This window comes from Crinia signifera, chromosome 2 (assembly GCF_055691185.1).
Source record: "Crinia signifera chromosome 2, ASM5569118v1, whole genome shotgun sequence".
NCBI lineage: Eukaryota > Metazoa > Chordata > Amphibia > Anura > Myobatrachidae > Crinia > Crinia signifera.
In genome coordinates, this window is record NC_139218.1 from 257,278,155 (window position 1) to 257,302,941 (window position 24,787).

Consider the following 24,787-nt stretch of genomic DNA (forward strand, 5'->3'; position numbering starts at 1 on the left):
TGTATCCTCTCCCAGTATTTACCACTGGCGTGCTCTATTCAATGAGCTTTTGGGTCATGAAAGATCTGTTCACGAGGCACGCTAGTGCATTACTATACTATGGGGTGGGGGTTGTTAGGTCTACAACAACTAGGTCAACAAGCACTGGGTCAACACCACTAGGTCGACAGGCAGCAATGTCGACATGGGTCTAGGTCAACATGGGTCAAGGTCAACATGTGTCTAGGTTGACATGGGTCTAGGTCGACAGGACACTAGGTCGACACAAGCATTAGGTCAACGTGGGCAAGGACAACAGTCAAAAGGTCGACATGGGGGTTTTCACTGTTTTATTTACCCGAATGTCGACACAGTCGACATGGACACAGTTTGGAGTGCACTGCATTCTCTTGCATCGCTCGCTTCGCTCGCAATGCTTCGGGCACACTATTTTATTCTCCCACCACACCCTAGTGGATGGTAGGGCATGAAATACCACCTGTCAGCACATGTTGGCTCAAAAAACAGTGAAAACCCCATGTCGACCATTTGACGGTCGACCTTCCCCATGTCAACCTAATGCTTGTGTCGACTTAATGACCTGTCCACCTAGACACAAATGTCAACCTAGACCCATGTCGACCTAAACCCATGTCGACCTTGTTGCCTGTGGACCTAGTGGTGTCGACCCAATGCTTGTTGACCTAATTGTTGTAGACCTAATGACCGTATCCCATACTAAGTGGGATAGGCAGGGGCGTAACTATAGCACCGCAGCCCCCGCCACCGCGGGGGGGCGCTGTGCATGTGGGGGCGCCGGGGGCTGCGGTGCTATAGTTACCCCCCCCAATCCCCCGCAGACTTACGTATCTCGCTGGTCCCGGCGGCTCCGTTCTTCTGATGAGGACCACCACAAAATGGCCGCCCCCATATAGCACACTGTTCTCTGAAACTGTCTGCTCTATGGGGGCGGCCATTTTGTGGTGGTCCTCAGCAGAAGAACGGAGCCGCCGGGACCAGTGCGATAGGTAAGACAGCGAGGGAGGGGGTTAGCATAGGCGGCGGGGCGATGGGGCGGCCAGGGGGGAGGGGGGGTGCTTGACTGGGCGGCGGCGGGGGATGGTTATGGGCGCCCCCCCTAACGCGGGGGGGGCGCCCAAAACGTAGCTACGCCACTGGGGATAGGTGAAATACCTCAAGATTGGCCAGGGATCAATTACCGCCATAACTATTTTGTCTCCTACCTGGGTTTTATTGAGGTCTATATCATCCTGTATCAGGGCTCCTACTGCTCTATTACATGTGTAATATGCACTATGGTGATTGATATTTCAGGGCAACTGCACTCTATTCCCTGTGTATGATCAACTTATTATTTGCTATACCATTATTGTAATTTCTTCATATATGGATAACTTACTGTGTGAACTGCATCATCTTTCGTACCACATACTTTTCTGGATGGCAAACGACCACAGAGATAAAATCACACTTTTCTCATAGTTTGCTGTACTTTTTCAACAGACGCATATCTTTCTTTTGTAATTGGTTTTGTTTTTTTTGCACTTATGACTTGTAAAATGTATTCTTTCAATAAAAATGTACACAAGTTAAAAAAATGTAAATATAAAAAAGAGATCTCTGCAATAATGCCATGTATCAAATTAGAAGCGGTAGCAGTCTCAAGTGATCCTGAAAATCCTGCCTACTCTGGCTTATAAATTCTTCTGGTGTTAAGATTGCTTGTTTCCATTTGGAATCTACAAAAATACCAGTAATTTATCTTTACACATATTCAAATACTACTTCACCCCCCTCCTGCTTACCACACCTTCACCTTCTTGATTCTTGTTTCTTTAACAGTATGCCTTTACAGTATGCTATTAACATCTGCCATTTGGTGTATTATTTCCTCTTTTATTTCCCATTAATATATTTTTATTACAGTTTCCTTTTTTCTTTACTTAATTATTTTTTTTATTTAATCATTTTAATTTCACAATTGTGTTTTAAGTTATTTGATTACATTATTTTATTATATTTTAATTTATTTTTTCATTTTTCTTCTCTTAGTTTTATGCTCTGTGTGATGGAAACTATCATAATATCCATGATATACACCTTACACCTACACTCATATAGAGCATCCCACCCAGCGTTTAAAGTGGTCCTTGGGAGGTGGTGGAACTCATTTTTTCTGCCACTGCCGCCCCCTCCCCCATTAGGTGGAGCCTGGGCCAGTGCCAGGGTTTTTGGCACCCCTGCAAACTACAATATTTGAGCCCTACCTACCATACTTTATAAAAAGTCAGTGGATTTACAATACTACATCCAATTCAAATAATGCCACACAGTAGCAAAATCATATTCACACTACACCACATGTAGCTTCCCCGGTTCATATTACACCACATAGTAGTGCCCCTTATTCACATTATGACACACTTTAGTGCCCCTTTTTCCATTTATGCTACACAGCATTACTCCTTATACATGTATGCCACACAGTAGCATCGCTTACACGTAATGCCCACAGTAGTATTGCTTATACACATAATCCAAGCAGCAGTAGCGCCAGTTACACGTATCTGTCTCTGTCCCTCCATCAGCTTTGTCTTCTCTTTTCTTCACTTCAGCAGTGGGGATGGCATGATATCACATATGACATGGGAGAAAAGGGATTTTCTGTTGTAATTATTGTGCATGACTGTGGTGGAGGTGGAACTGAGTTCCCCCTGCCATTAGAGGTGGTGGAACTCAGTTCCACCCCATTCGCCTGTACATTAACCCCACCTATTACTACCAGCAATACCCGCTGGGAAGTTAAAGGGGATTTTCTATGTTACCAAGCTTCTGTTAAGGAATAAAGTTCCTATATCTACTTGAGAGGCTATGTATTGTCTATATGATGTATGTTCCAAGTTATATGAAATAACTACTTGTTAATTTTTGTGTCGCTGTACTTAGGGCCTAGTTCAGACATGATTGCAGAGCAAATTTGTTCTAAAAATCGTCAAAACCACGTGCACAGATGTCCTATGTACATAGAGAGTTAGATTTGGATGATTTATTTTGTTTCTGTGCAGGGTAAATACTGAATGCTTTATTTTTATACTGTAATTTAGATTTCAGTTTGAATACACCCCACCCAAATCTAACACTCTGCACATGATAAATCGGCCCCACCTGCAGTGCACCTTGTTTTGCCCATTTGAGAACATATTTGCCCTGCGTTTAAGGGCTAAATGCAATAGGGTGTGAGAATCTTTCGACTTTCATCTCTAGCCACCAATTTCTGGTAATAGCAGATGAAGTTATATTGTATAAAGGATGAAGGCAAAGTGCAGTCATTTGAATGGTTATATAATGTTTTCAAAATCACTATAATTTCTAATCTACCGTATTTAAAGCTTATAGCTATTTTACTGTATATTTTGCATACTGTGACTTTAGAAATACACATGTACATCATTTTGTTATAATTTTTGTTCTGTCTGTGAATAGGTAACTCTACAGGATTTAGAACAAAAACGTCCCCACTTGGAAGAACTTATAACCGCAGCACAGAACTTGAAAAACAAAACAAGCAACCCAGAGGCTCGCGCAGTGGTTACAGATCGCAGTAAGTGCATTTATTTGCTATTAAAACTCTACATTTTAGAAAATGCATTTTTAAGGAATCAAACTAAGAATAGACCTAAGGGACTACTGATAACAGCTCAAGGCCATTTTTTATTTTTTGCAGATGAGGCTCAGCACTGAGAAATGGACAGGGCTTCAGGCAGGACAATAATATACAGTATGAACTTAGCATTGGACCTACATTATATGGTGCTGCAGGGTTTTTTCTATTGGGTCCCTGTAGCCTATCCAAGTTGTCAGAGCAAATTCTCTTTCCAATATAGTATATAGCACCAGTTTGACTGTGGGTCTATTTGCTTGAACTCATGGACCCAGTCATACAGCTGTAACGTTTCCATAAGGCTTTGAGATATACCACAGTACAATTATCCTGGAGGAATCCAGGCATGATAATTCAGCAAGGGCTGTAATGGCCTTCTGTCTCTGTATGTATTATGGAAAGATAAGGATTAGTAATTTACTTGGACTCATGAGTATTTTTCAGTAATCATGAGTGAACCAGAATAATCATTTAATGATGAATAGCATAAAAGTGTACTCCATGAATAGTGTACAGTCCAGATAAAACTGCCAATCTCTAGATTGTCAGTAACAGATTTAAACAGAAAAAAATGACTATTTTAGGTCAAAACTCTGCACAAGTAGAGAAAATGAAATACAGTTAGACATAGGTAAGGAATGTATCTATCTCTTACTTGGTTATATTGGTTGATTCATTTTATCTCAAATGTTATTTATTAAAGCCTAGTAGCAACAAATATTTATAATTTCCAAGATTTAGTAATGCGTGTCCTTTTTGATAATTCTCTTATACTAGTGAAAGAAGTTTCTTTTTGGGGAATTTTAACATTTGTTTAAAAATAATGGGATTATGGAGAGAAGATGATGACGAGAATAGTTAATAAAAAATGATGTGTAATCTGTGGTGTAGGCCTGTTCTGCAGTTCTGCTGTCCCTCTATGCAGTGGTGGGATAGATATTCTTTACTTTTGATGCAACACCTCCTTACTGTATCTCTAAAGGTGCATACACATTGAGCGATTTTCGCCTGTCCAAGTGATTTCCCGGGGGGTGGGGGGGGGGGGGGGTGGAAGACTTTCCGTAGTAGGATGCTATGGAAAGCCATCGAACCTGTTGCTAATCTGCTGGTAATACCAGCAGATGAGTGGCGATGGCCAGCGATGATGCAAGAGTGCTCATCAGAGCTCACTGCTCATTACCGGGCTGTACACACTGGGCAGCTTTTGTGCTGAAAGCAACTCAAACTTCAAGATGAGCTGCTTTCAGCACAAAATAGCCCAATGTGTATGGGACTTTATACAAATAGATTATTTGTGTATGAATTTTATGCTCTACAAAATACATACATTGTTTCTTTAATATTATTGTTTCTATAATAATAATTATACTAGGTGAGCCCAGGGTTGTTCTCAGTTACAAAGGGAGTTGGGACATACTTATCATCTGACAACCTGGGTATAAGGTATTTGGCAGGCCTGGTCCAGGTATTGCAGCCTGCCATGCACAACAGTCAGGTCATCAGCAGCACCTGAGAGCTTGTCTTAAACCTCTGCTAGGAACAGATTTCAGGGCTCCTGATGCTGAACAAGTCGGCCAGGTGACAGATAATAAGGGTGATGGTTAGCACCAACCTGCCGGGATAAGGAAGGTCCATTGACCTCATGTATGTAGGCTGTGGGTCAGAGTTGTATTCCTGCTGCTGTCTCTGATTCCATAACATTCCTATTACATATTATACAGTATATTGCTGGTCCCAAAACGTATTTCCTGAGACAACTGCCTCTTGTCTATTCACATTGCACTGGACTTGCGTTCTTGGCATTAGTTTGCTACCACTGTTGTTAAGCATTTTAGATTTGGTTCTGCCTATTAAATGTTTTTTTACTTTCAATTTACAATCGCTCTAATACTTGAATAGCATTAGAAATATTTATACTACATTTACACTGCTCAATGTACTGCTTGACTGCATCTAGTAATAATTAAACGTGCAGAAGGTTCAAATCAGGAAAGTCTGTTGTTTCAGAAATGCCATTATTCAAGTAACTAATTTATTTCTGCCTCATTAAACATAACAAGTAAGAATGACTGGGAAAAAAAATTAGATAAATAATGCAAAGCTTGTCTGAATGAGATACAAGGCGACTGTACAGTAATATATTTCCTCCCAGCAAAATAATGGTAACATATTTATATAAATCTAGGGACATTAATTCAAGTTCAGTTACAAAGAAAGAGTGAGAATGTGGAGGCATGTGTAAGCTCGCTCCTTCCCTAACTATATATATATATATATATATATATATATATATATATACAGCACAAGGACCCTTATTCTGGTTGGTGCGGTAATATCCGCGTGCGTTTGTGCCGCTGATGTTTTGTGTCTGCGTATGTGCAGAGGCGTCTCTGCGCATGTGCGAGTGGGACGCACGGCCACATTCCGCATGAAATGTGTACACTACGAACAGGGGGTGGAGAGGGGCGTGAAGGGCTGTTTGGGCTCATTAACATATGCATACGCCCCGCGTTTCATGGGCGTTCCCATGCAAACGCTGGGCGTACGTATGGTAATGCGGCCGTGACGCACGTGTGGGGGGCGGACATATGACATTGCCGGATGTCAGCTGTCCGCCCAGATTCCTGCTTTTGCACGGAGAAATGCCCATGTGGTCTGAGGTTGCGGGAGCTGCCTGGCCACTCGGTCCTGTATTCGATGGTCTGCGACCATCGAATGATGGGGGAGGTTCCCTGAGATGAAGGAGGTGTATTCATGAGAAAAACACGTGCGGTCCGTTCGGACAGCTTCTTACCGCGTACGGACGGAGTTGGCGATCCATATGGAAGGCGGGGTTTAGGACGCATATTCGGATCCGGCCGCACCGATCAGAATAAGGGCCAAGATGGTCTTAAGGATCTGGATGGCCCAGGAAAGGAGAAAGGGGTGCCCTGAGGTCTAAAATTAAAAAGTATGTATACTTTGTGGTTATCTACACCCTGTACAGAGAATGATCCCACAAAATAACATAGCAAGACACACCCAGACAATGGCCCTTATTCTGGTTCACTCGCAAAGGCACATTTATTCTCAATTAGACAAAACCATGTGCACTGCAGGTGGGGCAGATGTAACTTGTGCAAAGAGAATTAGATTTCAGTGGGGTTTTACTTCAAAGTGAGATCTATATTGCATTGTAAAAATAAAGCAGTCAGTATTTTCCCTGCAGGGAAACAAAATAACTCACCCAAATCTAACTCAGTACAGAATTTGCCTTTGTGAGTGAACCAGAATAAGGCCCAATATAACACATTAGTGAGGTCATTAGTGCCATGTATCACCTGATGATGAATAGGAGCATGCATATATATTGTGTTCTATTTTGACCAGTTAGGGCCCTTACCTTGAAGGACTATATTAAACTTGTCTGCCGATAAGTGATTCAAGGCACCAAATTTTCCTGTGGGCTTTTTATTGGCCAAGAATGCTGGAGCCCTCTATAGCTATCCTGTCCCCCACTGCTTCAGCTATAATAAGGGTGTAAAAGGTGGGATGCACTAATCTAGCAGCCGATTAGAATGCATTCTCCTCCTTCAGCCTAGTTGGGGACCTTCAATTTGACCAGTATTTCATGACTTGAATTTATGGCATGACAGAAAATTATCAAAATGATTTATTACTATGACATAAGACATAAACATTGGAGCAAGTTCCTAGTAGGTATCAACCACTTAAGGTCATCACTGTTGCTGTTTGTATGACTTATCATCATAATTAATATATTAGAATATATTTTGTTATTGTTATACTGTATATACTGTATATTCATTATTTCAGTATTTATATGTTACTGGCTTTATCTGATGGGCTTAAATAAAGGCAGTATTGTTATATTAACATTATATAAAGGCCTGTAGCCATCCTGAAATCTAGAGCTGCTAAATGTGAAGAGTATGCTGTAAAGAACATCACTGTAACATTGAAGACAGCAAAATAGAACAAATGGCAGCTTTATGGTCATCAGTGATGCGCTATTACATGTTCGCTATACCAGTCATTACTGTAGCTACATCATTAAACTGTCAGTCATTTTAGCAGTCAAACGTCCAAATAATTACTCTGTTGCCTGTCATAATCAAAGATACATTAGTATTTGTACACATGTTATAACACATGTGTCTGGGTATGGGTCAACCTCCAGTGGTCAACACACTGCATGTGGACCTTCAATAGTCAACACACTGCAGTGTGTTGACCATTGAAGGTCCACATGCAGTGTGTTGATCACTGTAGGTCGACATGGCTTAGGTGTACACATGAAATTTGCTAATGCCCTCATCACACAACATAAATTAGTAAGTGTTGATGTAATTAGCTCCTATGCCTTTGTATAAGGGTATCAGTGCAGAATATGTAACTGGACCAGTCATGTGTAACATACCAGCCAGAAAAACACTTATTCATTTACCTGGATGAAGGATTTCCTTGTGACTACCAACCATCATTTCCTAGGATCAATTGTTAATTACAACTTTGCCAAAGTCTTTGCCCTTAGAGGTAATGGAAAAAATGGTCAGCAGTTCCTCTATTTCCTCTATTTGCACAACATGCAATTGGGGTCGCAACCCATGGCTTGCTTTCTCGGGCTTTAGAAATGGTTGCATTTGTTCAATTTTAATTTGCACGCTGCTAACAAATACATAGGTTTAGCCATGTCAGTATTTAGGAATTATTTCTCATGAGGACCCAGTGTATTGTGTATGCCACTTTTTCCATGCCTTCATTTTTTTCTACACATGGTTAAGACATATTGGGGGATATTTACTAAGATGGGAGTTCTACTTCGCATGGAATGTTGCTATTTGGCAACCAATCAGAATCTATTTCTTATTTATTTAGGAAATAGAAGATAATAGACAGGATCTGATTGGTTGCCCATAGCAACATCACATGTGAAGTAGAATGCACATCTTAGTAAATTTCCCCCATTGAACTAGCCTGTTAAGGAAGTGTCAGGTCTCTTGTTAGGTAACAGACTCAAACAGGCCATACCCACTTCCCTGGGAAAACTGGGTCCCAATTGACTTTGCAATGTGAAAGAGGTATAAGAGAGCCACCCGAAATTCGTATACCCTGCATATAATTTGAACCAATCAACACACACAGTCTTTCTCAAATAATGGCTTTTACTCTTTAGATTTCCTTGAGCATAATATGATTAAAAATGTAGTAGTTTGTTTAAAAGACAGTCACAGTTTAAGATCACAGGAACTTGTTTATTAGGCCCTAAAGTAAAAACAAAACTTAATAGCAATACAATAGATGAAAAATATTTTAACAAATTATTCAGCAACCTGAAGCACAAAATGCTTTTTACTTTTTATCACTTTAAATTAGCTCAATATACAAAGAAAATAAAATCTAAATGAACAGTTCTTCAGACATGTTTCCTTGTGGAGGAAAAGGAGTACAGTATGCAAAAGACATCATTTACATTTCCACAGGGGAGTACAAAACCTATTCAGTGAGTTGTTGCTGTCAGTGAGTGACACAGAGGAGACTGTGAAATAAACTATTTCCTTATATTCACAAAATAAATTCGGAAAATTGCATGAAAAATATTGGGGTAACTACCGATCTCCTCCACCCTCATTTCTATTTATTGCCATTGCTTTTTGTGAAATCTAGGAAACAAACCCATCTGCTTTTTTCATGCTACTTTATTTATTACTTCTCTACCCATTGGTTTCTGATGTAACTTTACTCCATTGGACTATCTGGGGTATTTGCCACTTGGTTTGACTGTTGACCCCTTGATTTTCTCCTATCACTTATTCGCTGTCTAATTATAATATCTCCAATCAGCTATATCCTACAGTATATTTGGACCAAGTCTTCCAATTGGCTCTGCAGTTCCTATATGTTTTTAGTTTTGCCATCATCCTCACTGCCACCAAATAATACTGATTTACCAGCTTTATATCTATCAGGTATGGGGAGATTTAAACACCCAAAATATAATAGTGGATGGACTTATTGATGGTTTACCAACTACATCCATGAATTATTCTACTGAATCCTGCTAACTTTACTTGGTGGACTGTAATATGCCAGCTTCCTTTAACTCTCAACATCTGTTGCAGCAGTGATTTGATTGAGAAAAAAACTTGATGTCATAGAAGCCACTATTGTCGTCCACTTTGAGTCTTATGTTAAATGGATTACTTCTCTTGAGTGTTCACTTAGTGATGTAAAGAATACAACAGTCTCTATCCAAAATATAAACTCCTCCTAGGTGAAAACCACAGATGAATAACAGTTTATTGGTATACCTGAATCCAATCTTCTTACATTCCTCTGGGCAGATCTCACCACTGCTTTAGTGTGAACAGGCAAACATTTTAAAATTGACAGAGTCCTTCAACAGAGATATTCACAAGTAAATGCACTTTTTAAGGTACTGAGTTTGACTGGGGCAGGTGTTGTATAGCTCACAGACAATGTCTAGCTTGACAATCATTAGGTCAACAGCAGGAGGTCAACATGCACAATGTCAACAATAACAAAAAGTTGACAAATGGAATGGTCAACATGAATTTAAAATTATTTTGGTGTCAATGTCAACACCAGAGCAAATGGACCACCAATAAGTGTACTGTCACTCCACTATTGCTGCATTTGGTACACTTTTCTGTTCCCAGTTGAAGTCCATGTGAAAGTTTGAAAAGTAAAAAAAAAAATCAAAATTGCACTCCCGAAACCAGGTAAACCCCCCACTGCAGTTCAAAAATTTCCCCAATTGCCCTATTAAACACTGATGTTAAGCTTTTCACCAAGCTGATAGCTAATCGCCTATACCCGTTCCTCCCCTCCCTTATAGCCAAAGACCAGGTTGGATATGTCCTAGGTAGGCAGGCCCCAGACAACACCCGTAGAGTCTTCAATATACTGGAATACTGTGACCATAGAAAAGAACCACTATTGATCCAGTCATTGGATGCCAAAAAGGCATTTGACAGAATACATTGGGGATATTTAAAGATGCTGCTGTCCTGCTTCGGCTTTGCTGGTCATTTTTTGGACTCAATTTTTGCCTTGTACTCAGTACCTTCAGCGAGGATCTTTGTGAACGGTTGTCTCTCCTCGGGGTTCGATATCACCAATGGTACCAGGCAGGGGTGCCCTTTGTCCCCCCTTTTTTTTGCATTGGCTATTGAGCCTATGGCTGTGAGGATTAGATCTACGGAGCACTTGAGGGGCCCTAGTGTAGGTGGCTCATCCCACATAATCAGTCTCTTTGCAGATGACATCCTTTTAACCTTACTGTGTCCCGCCACGTCACTCCCGATTCTACATACACTGCTAGATGAATTCTCCAATATTTCCTACTACAAACTAAATACGACTAAGACAGAGGCCCTCCCCTTTAACATCCCCAGGGAAAACATTCAATTTCTTAGAGACCAATATACATACGCTTGGCAGTTTAAATCTATTAAATACTTGGGGGTTTATGTATCCAATGTATTCCAATGTATTTCACTGTAACTTCAAACCGCTATTATGCTCTTTTGGGAAACTAATAGATGACTGGTTGCTTCATGAGATATCTTGGTTATGTCGCATTGCAGCTTCCAAAATTATTCTGCTGCCAAAACTCATGTACCTCTTTTGAGCTATTCCCAGAATTCCACCTAAACTCCTTAGCACTAGCTTTAATAATTTTTTTCTCGATATATATCTGGAAAGGATCTAGACCTCGTGTTGCCAGACAGACCCTTGTTTTACCTAAAAATTGTGGGGGGTTGCTTACCCCGACCTCGAGAAATATCATTCTGCATGTTTGATTAGTCAGGCCAGGGACTGGTTTGTTCCCAATTTCCCTAAACCCTGGGTTCACATAGAACACTCTTGTATTGGCGATTTCCACCCCACGGACTTGCTCTGGCTTCCCCGTCAAGCAATAACAGCGTGGTTGGGCTCAGGAGCTGCTATTAGTGCCACATTGACTGTATGGCATAAATTGATCTCAGACGATGCAGATATATCACTCCCTGGTCCAGATCTGTCTCTTTCTCTCATAGCCTGCCTTATACCAAATCTAAAAAGAAGAAACTACCGGCCCATATTAGGTGGGAAAGTGATATATCCGTGTCACTACCTGAAGAAGAATGGGACTCTATAGCCCTTTCTGGTTCCAAAATGTCTACTGAGTTCCTTTATTGATATGTACTATTTCACATTGTTCAACCTTTGAAAGACCCTTTGACAATTTGTGAGATGTACATTGTTATGTGTGCTGTTTACCTTAATAAAAATTGAATATTAAAAAAAAAAACCTCTTGTCAACCTTTTCATGTTTTGACCATTTCCAGAGTAATGCATCCTTACTACCTGGCATGTAACTAGAATACTCTGGAAGATCCTCCAGCTGATGTTTTACATCGGTCCAGCTAATCTGTCCATGTACTGCTTGACGATCTCCTTAGGTTCATTGTTACTTTCGCTGGATTTGTTTGTATTCTAAAACTCAGCTAGGACCGAATGGCCTGCTGAATACTATTCCTTTATAATATTTGATACCACACTAAAATTTAGTTGATATTTCTGTATATTCTCTCAATGTACTGTTCTATTGCCAGATACATGTATTTCTGTCTTCTCATTGTATCATATTGTGTGAAGATTTCATTTTATTTGCGTTTTGCTTGTACTTTTTTTTATTACTGCTTCACTAATATATATAAAGCCTAGGTTGCATAATGGATGATAACCCTATAAGGCATGGTACACATTATACATTAAAAGCATCAGCTAGGTGGGTTCATAGGCGTGTGACTGATTAATGCACTTACTCCTTTTTTTTTGCAGCGCTATCACTTTTATGACAAAGGTGTTCCATTAAATAACTAATGGGTTATTACAATTCTGAGCTGACCACCCATGGAACGGCCATGAGATTAGGGTGTGTGTGTATGGCTCCTCTAACCACCATTGATGGTTGAGATCTATTGAAGTTCAATCTATTTTTAATTGTCCCCATCCACACAGTGACTCAGAAAGTGACCTCTGGGCCTGATGGTTTGGAGATTGATGCAAAGGTGTTATTTATGCAACTGAGCCATTATTGTGAATTTGCATATACATCTTGCATTGGAAGTCACAGAGATAATTTATTCACAAAACAATTGGCAAACAGGGAGCATTTGTGGTGCAACAGCGCATGCTTCAAGCTGTTACTGCAATCCCCTACACAAAGCAAAAGGCATTGGCATCTCATTTCCTGTAGCCTTTCTGCAAGACCATAGTCTTTGTCAGCACTTTGATAATCTCTTGATTTACAACTAATGCTACATGTTTGTGCATAGCCCCTTTTTATATTTAAAGTCACCATGGACATTTCAATCCAAATCTTGGTAGCTGCGACATTTGCATATTTTCGCACAGGGGCTGTGTACAAATTCGGAACAGGGATGGAAATTTTTGCACATATAATTGAATCAGGACCTCCTTTGTGTTTGCAATCATGAAATAAGTGTGCCGATATGGTCGCATGTGATTTAGCTGTTTGGCCTAAACACTAACTGCACTTTTAGGCTATATATATATATATATATATATATATATATATATATATATATATATATATATATATACATATATATATATATATATATATATTCCCACAGAAAGAAGGCACTCAGGAGACTTTTAGATGAAAGTGAAAAAACGTGAAAAACTTCACTCACATTTAATTGAAATGGTTAAGTCAACGTTTCGTGGACCGCATCCAATTCCTCAGGATAGTCCTTTTGAACCTTTTGAATTAAATGTGATTTCTGTGGGATTGTGCATTTGAGGGGTCATTACCCTTGTGAATGGCACCAGGAGCAAGGAGAATGGATCATATACTGAGTGCCAGGGAATAGATGGATATATATATATATATATATATATATATACCATATACTTAATAGTCTATACTTACATTTGTTTTGTTAAATGTTTGCTGATCATATTTGAGAAAAGTTGAAAATACTACCACGTAACAGAATATTTTATAAATGTATAGATTTTGTTTGAACTGTGACGTGTGCAGTATAGATTCAGACTTCAAATTAAAATTTACCCATGGCTTTCAAAGCCAAACCAAACCTGGCCAATAAGCACATTTGTAACCAATTGGAGTAATTGAACATCTTTAATGATGATCTTCACTAGCATTACCTTAACCTTCATATAAAAGTAATTATATAATTAATATGTTTCATGTAAATACATAGTTTACCAACTATAGTTTACCAACATAGTTTACCAACTATAAAATTATTAATTACTGTTATTAATTTCATTGAGTACTGTTTGAATGCCTATGTACATGATCGGCGCAGTGCATTACATCACCGCTATGATCTTGCTTCTCTGTCTAACTAGACAGGTCAGTATACAAATTCAGTAGAGCATGAACAATTTCTAGATGAATAACATTTTTGGGAAAAGTGGGGGAGGGGCAGTTGGCTTGTTTGATTGTTATACAGAATACATTCAATCAGAATAATACGTGTACACATTAACAAAGTAATGTATTTAAAAATATTCCTTAAGGGTATTTTTCATTGCAGAACAACTTGACACCAATTTTCAAAGCAATGTGTTTCCCTTCAGGAGCAGTGAATTTAAAGCAATCACTTGAGCTATTGTTCACTAAAATACATGTTATGTTGAGATGTCCCCTTGATGTTTATCAAGATCAACAATGATTCGAAATAAGCTTTCTAAAAGCTAGTTAACAAAATAAATAACAAACCACATGCAATTGTAAATTGTAAGATACTGCTCAATAAAATTACGTGAAGCAAAAAATCCACAGAGAGTAGTTTCTTACTTCCTGTGCTGGGATGCATACCATTTTTCAGTCATATTCAAGGCTAGTTCTCAGCCCGTCAAACTGTCGGAACAATGTGACAGTAATGTCAGCGCTGCCGGTTGTGCAAATCCAAATGAAGCAACACTTGAATTGCTCCATCGAGCGCCATCTAGTGGCTGCCAGCACACAAAACAATTGAATTTCCCCTATAGAGATGATGAGCAATTTCAGCCTTTTACTATAAAGAATGTACACAGTTCCATTCATTTTAAAACATTGCTATCCATACAGCCATTTACTAAACATAATCCTCAAATAGAAGTAAAACCATCTAACTAATTTGTCAGCATTTTTAAGACTTTGCTCTGGAAATGATCAGGGCTTTTTACTTCTACCATGCTTTGATGCTTTGCATGAACATGGCTGGTGACAGCACAATATTGGAGGGCTATCAGACTAACCCACTGAGATGGCTATTAAGATACGTTGAATCGTCATGCAGCTACATGAGAATGTGTTAAGGCACAGATACGTTATTTGCCTTATTTACTTCATAAAGATAAAGCACACCTTCCAACTGTCATGATTTAGTCTCCAGTATGAGATTAGAATTTCAAAAGGTCCAGGTACACCCAAGAGAGACCCCTATTGTGGCATGACTATTTTAATCTTCATGAGCATACTGTCCAATTTCGCCCTGATAGGAATACATAAATACAATTTACACAATATCAAAGGGTAGAACCCGAGGCCAGACTATCATTATTTTGTTTTCCAGAAAAACTGTTCTGGGAATTATCAAACATGGTGGGTCTGTGTTCTCGGAGCATGTGACTGCTCAGGTAAAGTAGCCACTCAGAATATTTTACTACTTTGAAAACTCCATGCATGTTGCTTACATGTTCTAGACACAGTGCTACTTATTGCAACTGTAGGGATTTCAAGGTATGGTTAATTGCTAAAATCTATAGTCTCCATCTGCAAATGGAATGTACTACAGTTGTATATATTATTGTGTTATATACAAAATATAGAGTCATTTTGTTTCTCACACTTTGAGAAAGTATGTTATGATTGAAGATCGTTGTGAATCAAATGGATAATATATGGATTTAATTAAAGTTCCTCTATAATAAATTAAGATGTACAAATTAATAAAGAACTTTGGATGGAAAAATGTATGAATAATTCATTGGAAGAATATTTATAGTTTAACAACACTAATTGAAACATTTATTCAGTATGAAAATTTCATTTGAATATAAATAAGATTATGTCCTGTATATCTTTATGTCAAATGGTGTTACCACAAAATCATGAAATCAAAGCCATAAAGCTCACAAATAATTGTTCAATTTTTAATTTTTGCAATTAAAACAAGGCAAGAACTTATAGTGATAGAAAGAGCTGCGAAACATGCTATAGGCAAATAATTACTCTCTATAATTACACATCATTATTGTAACTTATATTTGAATTAAAATTTCAGATGACTGTATTAATAAGCAATAAATTATGAATTACAAATAAAATATAAACAGCATACATACAAATACTTTGAAAACTATGAGTGTATTAGTATAGTCATTCATACCAACAGCACACCATATTTGGCCGGCTCAGCTCGCCTTTCGCTGGGACAGGTATGCACAAGCATCTCACATGCTCACGTGTCCATTGCCGTAAATGGGGAACGAGAGTCTCACATGCACGCACGACTCATTCACACTGGAGCGCATTGAATGGCATGCCGAGAGCCTCTCAAATGGCAGCGGCTACACCTGTAGTTGTTAACATGTAACAAAAACATTTTATTGGACACTTTGTCATTTTTTTTTAAATACAGACCTGATGTTTTGCGGAGTCGCTGTTACAGCAATAGATGTACTTATATTTGGAACCTATCTGCTATGTACTAAACAACTGATTACTGTACATCATGTGATTGGCTGTAACATAGTACTGATACAGAAAAGGGAAGATGTCCTTGTGCTAAAAGAGCAACAGTAAATGTATGTCAGATTCCAGTTGGGAATCAGTATGAGGCTCTGAGTGGAACCAAGTTCCTGCTGAGGTCTGTCCGCAGACCATAACTGAAATTTAAAACATGAACTCTGGTGTTGGATTATATGTAAACAGGTCCAAATGACATTATTTTTTAGCATGTTTGCCCAACATCAATATTTATTGATTATTATTTTTATCAATATTTATTGATTATTAGTGATTTTAAAGGAATCCAAAATCGAATCCGAAGATTTGGTTTTGGGGATTTGGCAAAAATAATTAAGGATGGTTTTGCCAAAACCAAAATACAATGATGAATTAGGACCACACCTCAAAACACGGGAATACATCTCTAGTCCCGACATTGGCAGTTTAGTACAGTATATGCATTAATATATACCTTTAAAAGGAGTTACATTAAATGCAGAACTACAAATCAAAGAGCAAAGTAGTAGTGGCTTCTTGTGATTGTTACCTCTATCATGAAAGTAATTATTTTGTTACACATACTGCATTACATTATTGAAAAAAATACTAGGGAATGTCATGATGTTTTTGGCTTTAATGTGTTGTATAAATTATGACGTAGAGTCATGGACTATGACACATCAGTGGAATTTGACACTGTCAACTACAGTGTTTTAACTAACTTTAGATGTATAACATACAAGGTCTTCGAGAGACAGACATAATGTATTTCCTAATATTGTTACATATTTTTATTTTATAAATACATGCATTTGTTACATTACTTTAAAAATGTATCTATTTTCATAATTTGTTTAAAATAAATCTTAAATATATTAGCACATTTTTGTTTTACAGTTGAAAAAATACAAAACCAGTGGGACGATGTGCAATGTCACCTTCAAAATCGAAGACAACAGCTCCAGGAAATGCTGAAAGATTCCATACAGTGGCAAGAAGCTCGTCGGGAGGCAGAACAGGTGTTGGAGAAAGCGAAAGGAAAGATTGAATCTTGGCAGGAAATATCATACACAGTTGAATCACTGAAGAAACAGAATACCGACCTTAAGGTCTGTACAATTTTATAAACAGCGGTAGAATTTCTCCTGTGAACTTATATATATTTGTCAATTTAATAAATAAGAATTTTTGATATGTAGATCACCAAATTTGAAACAAAAACACCTTTACTCCAACAGTAACGTTAACATATGGAACAAATATAAGACATTTAAATTGTGCAAGTGAAAGTACATGTACTGTATGTTCCATTTCTTGTATTTGGGCATTGTTGACTTTCCTGTCAACAGTTGAGAATAGACCCCCACAGATAAGAAATACTCAATGGAGGACATTCATTGAATTATTATTTCCCCACCCAGTGCTCTCTCAATAGTATAGAATGCTGGTGCTGTTTCTCTCATGTGTTAATTTAATTTCTTACTTACTTATTGGGTATGTCCATGAAATAAGCACAATCCGAAGGAATCTAGACATCTAGCAATATAACTATCCCTTTGGCAGGTTGGTAGGCACTTTCTGTGATACTAGGGGAAGCTCAGGGAGGATAGAAGCCTCAAGTGGAACAGAAGGATACAGGTGCAGTTCCAGAGGACTGGAGAAAAGTAAATGTAGTTACGATGCACAAAAGCGGAAGCAAAGAAGAAGCAAGTAACTACAGACCAGTGAGCCTTACATCAGTAGTAGGGAAAATAATGGAAAGACTATTAAAAGAAAGAATAGTGGAATATCTTAAATTAAACAACTTACAGGATCCAAAACAGCATGGTTTTACTGCAGGGAGATCATGCCAAACAAGTCTCATTGACTTTTTTGACTCCGTGACCAAAATACTAGATGAAGGGGGGGCTGTAGATGTGGCATATCTAGACTTTAGTAAGGCATTTGACACTGTCCCACATCGCAGGCTGCTAAATAAACTTGAAAGTGTGGGATTGGATTACAAAACAATTAAATGGATAAGAACCTGGTTGCAGGATAGGAAACAGACAGTTGTCGTAAATGGAGTGCATTCTATGGAGGGACATGTTACCAGTGGAGTACCCCAGGCATCTGTACTTGGACCAGTGCTCTTTAATATCTTTGTTAGTGACATTGCAAATGGTATTGAAGGGAAAGTATGCCTTTTTGCAGATGATACAAAGATATGCAACAGAGTAGACACACCAGGAGGGGTAAATCAAATGACTGATGATCTAAGTAAACTTGAGAATTGGTCAAGAGAATGGCAACTACAGTTTAATGCAAAATAATGCAAAATTATGCACTTGAGACTCAAAAACCCAAAGGCTAAATATAGTATCAAGGGTACTATAATGGAAACTACTGAGGAGGAAAGAGATCTAGGAGTCACTATTTCAAGTGACTTAAAGGCAGGGAGGCAATGTAACAAAGCAATGAGGAAGGCTAGTCAGATGCTTGGTTGCATAGGGAGAGGAATCAGTAGCAGAAAAAAAGACGTAATAATGCTACTTTATAGGTCATTGGTACGACCTTGTCTGGAATACTGTGTCCAATTCTGGAGACCGTATCTTCAGAAGGATATAAATACATTGGAGAGTGTACAAAGAAGGGCAACTAAAATGGTTCATGGCCTACATCACAAAACTTACCTGGATAGACTAAAAGATCTTAACATGTATAGTTTGGAGCAGAGAAGGGAAAGGGGGGACATGATAGAAATCTTCAAATATATCAAGGGTTTTAACATAGTACAGGAGGGAAATTTTCTTCAAAGGAAAACAAGTAATAAAACACGAGGACATGCACTGAAACTGGAGGGAGGTAGGTTCAGGGGAAATGTTAGAAAGAATTACTTCACAGAAAGGGTAGTGGATAAGTGGAATAGCCTCCCATCAGAGGTGGTAGAGGCTAAGACAGTAGAACAATTTAAACATGCTTGGGATAGGCATATGAATATTCTTACAATGAAATAAGGATTAAAAAGGGTTGAGTTTACCTGAAGGGTAAAAAAAGGGGCAGACTAGATGGGCCAAATGGTTCTTATCTGCCGTCAAATTCTATGTTAATTGAACAAAACTGGGTAATAACAGACAGACATAGAGGTAGGAAGGCCATATTCACAACTTCTAATATGTAGAGAAAAAAGCACTGGTATACAAATATACTCTAGCTGTTCTCTAGTGCAAAATGGGCCACCCAGACTGCTACGTTGGTGAAGTGTATGATATGATCAGACAGCAATGTTGGCCAGAGTATAGGTGGATGCAAAAGTGAAGAAAGAAAAAGAAAGTGTGAGGATGTGTGTATTGTACAGTGAGGATGTACTTAAATAAGGTGGTGGGTGGTTCTATAATTTGATAAGCTTGCGTGAAGAAGTTTTTAGGGAATGCGTGAAGGTCTGGAGACTGGAGGAGAGTTTTACTGTGCATATTCCAACAGTGTCTAATGAAAGTCCTTCAAACGTGATGAGCCCTAAGAGAAATAATAATAATAATAATAATAATAATAATAATAATAATAATAATAATTATTATTATTATTATTATTATTATTATTTACTAACAGTACCTTATACAGCACAGCATATTACGTTGTGCATTACAATTGGAAACCACAGTGATCAAAGAAACCTGGGTAATACTAGACAGACATAGAGGCATTACATTGTGCCTGAAGGAAACTGCAAAACCACAGTAATTATATTCTTGTTAACATCTGTTTTTAATAAAACTAAAATGCAGCCAATTATAATGCTCTTTTTTATTAAATAAAATACAAGTCTGTAGAAATATCTGTGGGAGAGTGTTGTCTTCCAAGCACTGTAGATGGAGGAAGATGATACGCGTTCATTTTAAAGCCAAAAAGAAAACGAGCTGCATCTCTGCAGATTGTGCTGTGCTTGTTCTTCTGTGTGCATTTTATTCCTTTTGGGCAATTTAACAATCACAAGCCCCTGTAGTGCTTACATGGTGTATTTTTTAATTATGACCTTAATTGCCACCATTTGTCCTCCTTAAACCTGTTACTGTAAATTAAGCTTCACAGAAAAAAAAATATAGATATTAGGATAAATATACATGGATAATAAATAAAAGTCCCTGATGTCCAGCAAGTAGTAAAAGGGAAAAAAAGAGAAACAGTATACATAGATTAGCAGAGCACGCTAAGCCTGCAACCAGAGAACTAAGCAAAAGCCAAACTAAAGAATTCAACATTTCTGAGGGGATTATCCATTACTTTTGTAACTATGGATTACAGTATATACTGGCAGCAATGTGTACTAATACATTTTACCTGGCTGTCTGAGTCTTTTACAGTGGCTCACTAATGGCATTGTCAGAAGGAAGTCCGAGTTTCACAGCTGTGGATTCAGCCTACCACAATTTTATTGCCAGGTGAATGCCCTTCTATGGGGGCAGTGGCGTTACTATAAAAAAAATGTTAGTTGCACTCCCCCCCAAGTACAGTTAACCCCCACCGAACCCCACTTGCGCCTTACCGCCGAATCCGCCACTGGTCTTGTCTGCGGCCCGTCTCGGCTCTCCTGGCTCCTGCTGTTAATGAAAAGGGACACTGACAAAATGGCTGCTTCCATACAGCAGACCATTTTTAAGGATGCTAGAGGAGGCCGCCGCCTCCGCTAGCATCCACAAAAATGGTCTGCAGTATTTTTTTAGCATGCCCCGGTCTGCGGCATGCTATCATGACAGGCGCTGGGACTGGTGCATGCGCAGTACAAACATCTGTAAGGCGCATGTCGCCAGCTTCTATGGGCTGATTCGGCAACAGCCCATAGAAGGGAATCATGGTCCCGGCGCCTGTTTAATACAAATGACAGGAACTGGGACCGGCGCACGCGCAGTACCGATGTAGGTACTGTGCATGCGCACTCAGGGAATTTGCTTGGCAGCCCGCAGAAAGGTGTCCCGGAGTGCGGGAATACCTCCCAATGGGACTGCCTGGGTCACTGGCAAGGAAGTCCAACAGGAAGTCACTGCCAGTCACAGTGAAGCCAGTACAGTCTCACAGACTGCATCTGGCTTCACTATAGTGGTGGATTTTACCTGGGGGGGCTGCAGTCCTGAAGCCCCTAGGCATATATTCATAACATGAGTTCTGTGGGGTGGAGACTAAATGTACTGTATCCAATTTAGATAAAGTACTATAACCCCATGTCTTTGTTCATCATTTATTAGTGTCACATACTGTAGTATATTCTTCACTAGCAAATACATTTTTGCCTTTGTTATTTTAGACATTCATTTTTTAATGGTAAAAGTAAAAAAAACTGTTAAATTAACTGTAACAATAATGATGGAAACCAAGTAAAGTTCATATTGCTTTATAGTAATTTTTTCCCAACTTTAGAAAGAATTGTTTTAGGCACCAACTTTCTGCTGTCAGCAGCTGAAGCTTGTCAGTTAATTGCGCTTGTTAAATTTCATAAGAAACTCAAAACTTCAACTCAGGCAATGAAAGCGATAGACAGGGCTTTAATGCACATACATCCTGAAACATTTCATTAAGCCTTTGTCAGGTTAACAAAAATAGAACGTCTATGAAACTTGGACTAATAAAATAATTACTTATTATAAAACAAGTTAAAAGTGTGTAAAAGTAAGGATAAATGATCATATATAAATTTACACCCCAAAAAGGTAAAAAAAACTATGTATAGGAAATACAGGCTCAAAAAGGAGGTACAAACTGCTCATACTGTACAGATACCATATTGGCAGAACCTATTGTGTGATATGTGTCAGCAGATGTGCAATGGATGGACGTCCATCCTGGGTTGAAGGCTTCTGAACTGGTATGAACAAGTTGCCAGGTAATACAAGGGTTAATGCAGGTGTTGTAATAGGAACATTTGGCACAAGGTGTACACAGCGGGAATATAACAATATGGGCAGATTCAGGCAGGGACAGAAGTGTTACTATACAGTACTGTATGTAGCACACTTATAAATCAAGTGGTGGTGATTGTGCTAATGCTGTATATCGAGCAGTTGTAATATATAGGTATTAACAGAGTCTTAGCTGCACATACACAATCTCCATTGTAGAGACACAGTAAATGACCTCAGAAGAATACACACAGAAGCCATGCATGCTAAGTAGCACATTTATTAGGCCTCTGTCAATATGGCCCTAAAGGTAAACCAAAGTAGACAACTCACAGAGCACACTCTATACTAACAATAACTGTTCCATCCATTTAACTCAAATTTGACAACTGTATAATTAGTACAGACTGGTGCATATGGGATTTTTTTTTGTAATTAACAATAGAAAAAAATCCTTATTCTTTCCATTGACCTATTGTCTGTGTTGATGGCCTTGTTTTCTCCTATCTACCTCTGTGTTTCTTAATCTTAGTTTGTATGGAATTAGGGACATGGCAGCACAGTTGGCTGACCAGAGAGTTGCAGGCAGTCTCTGTTGATTAGATCCTATATGTACAGGAGATGTGTGCACCTTCAGTTACATCCCACTATTTTTAAAATACCTTCAGTTAAATCTAGGTTGGCCAAACCCAGGATCATGAGTGGTGGGATCCCAGGATTTGAATCTCGGAATTGGAGTTTCCTATCCCGGGATTAGACTGTTCATGCTCAGACGCAGCACTTGCTCAGACATTGCCCTGCCACTAGCGCCCGGCTGTGCAGCTCTGCGCAGCATGATGTGGTCAGAGGTCACAGTGCACGTCACACTGCGCATGCCCACCCGCCGTGCCCCCACACTGCAGCTCACTGTACCCAGCCACACCTCCTTGGCAGGTTTGGGGGGGAAGTCAGGGGTGTTTCTTCTTTTATTAGGGAGGCCAATACCTTAGTCCTTGTGCCATGTACTGAATGGGGGAGAGAGGCAGCAGCCTGTGCCCAGCACACAGCCCACTGCCGTGCAAATTTTTTTTACAGGGTCTTGGCCATGCCCCCTACCACTGGCCATGCCACTCCATTGACTACGTCCCTCTTTTACCGGGCCCTGGCGGCACTTTCAGTGGCCCTGGTTGTATTCAAAAAGTCAAAAGCTTTCCAAAAACATATTGCACGAAAACAACAAATAGCTTGGACCCTTATGACAGTACCCTTAAGGGGTCATCCAATTAAACCCATCTTTGAACTTAGATTGTCCCTTATGATGATAAGTTAGTGTGCAAAGTTTGAAGATGATTAGTTAAAGCATTCATGAGTTATCGTGGAACATCCCTACACACACACACACACACACACATCATTCAATTATACTTATGCAGATAGTCGTTTTTGGATGTGTCAAGCATCTGTTTGTTTCTTTATTGCTCTTCAACTTCATGTCACATCAAGACAATACAGTACATGCTTCAGTTTCTTTCCGAGTCGCTAATCTATCCATTAGTAAAAATTCCAAATTCATCCAGTAGTTTTTGTGTGATGCCAGAACGAAGAGACAAGCAAAAATTACACAAACATACACACAAACACATACATACATACATACATACATACATACATACATACATACATAAATACAGTACATACATAAATAAGAAAAAAAGCAGACCGGCACTCCCTTCCAAGGAATACAGAAATTGTCTTCACGGATGCCATGTTTATGGGACGGCACTCACACCAACTGTGGTCTAATAATTCCAGCATATTGTGTATAAGAGCAGTATGCTCCATTAGTCCTTAGCACCCATTTCAGGTATTTCCAGCATTCTGCTTCAATTGTGCTTCCAGCATCTAGTTCTAAAGCTCGTACAGCCTGTTTCTGTTGTGCTTAGCTTCTACCATCTGGCTCCAGTATATTATTGCAATTCGTTTCCGATTTACCAATATACTACTACTACAATGGGTTATCTTGATAGCCTGCACAGCCTTAGTATCTGTCCTTTATCATTCTGCAACATCAGAATCTGCTGCTACCGACAGTCTGCATGAGGAATAGTCTAATCTGTCTAATCATCTTTAGTTACATGCACATGCAGCTAGCCCCAGGGTTCCCTATTCGAATCAGCAAAATTACAGTGACATAATGGTATTTTTTCTCTCAGTACATTTGGCATACCGTATGTCTTACTTATTTTTAACTCTATTATAATGTACTTTGAAACTAATACAACTAAATTAAAGTGTTGAAAAACAATTTGCAACATACATATGAAGTGGGGAAAAATGCTGCTCTAACTGTAGCCAAAGTTTAGGAAAAACCAGAGATAACTCACTGGCGGATCTATAATGGTTGCAACACTCTGCAACCATATAATTAATACTAACCACTCTGTTGGCAAGGGGATGACTGCAGAAATAAACAGGGAAATGGACAAGGCAATCAAT

The 24,787-nt window shown here is 38.9% G+C and overlaps 1 protein-coding gene across 13 annotated transcripts in view; it reads left to right on the plus strand.

Moving 5' to 3' along the window:
• The window catches only part of DMD (dystrophin), a 1,973,025-nt gene that overhangs the window by 1,319,213 nt on the left and 629,025 nt on the right, over positions 1–24,787 (plus strand). For 11 of the 13 annotated variants that reach the window (XR_014470468.1, XM_083174338.1, XM_083174337.1 and 8 more), the window contains 2 exons: positions 3,484–3,601; positions 17,322–17,551. Coding sequence is in view for 12 of the 13 variants with exons in the window: in XM_083174338.1 (XP_083030464.1) it covers positions 3,484–3,601; positions 17,322–17,551 (348 nt within the window). In the remaining variant the exon portion in view is untranslated. The remainder of the gene's footprint in view (positions 1–3,483; positions 3,602–17,321; positions 17,552–24,787) is intronic. The other 2 variants (XM_083174335.1, XM_083174339.1) reach the window with 1 other exon arrangement.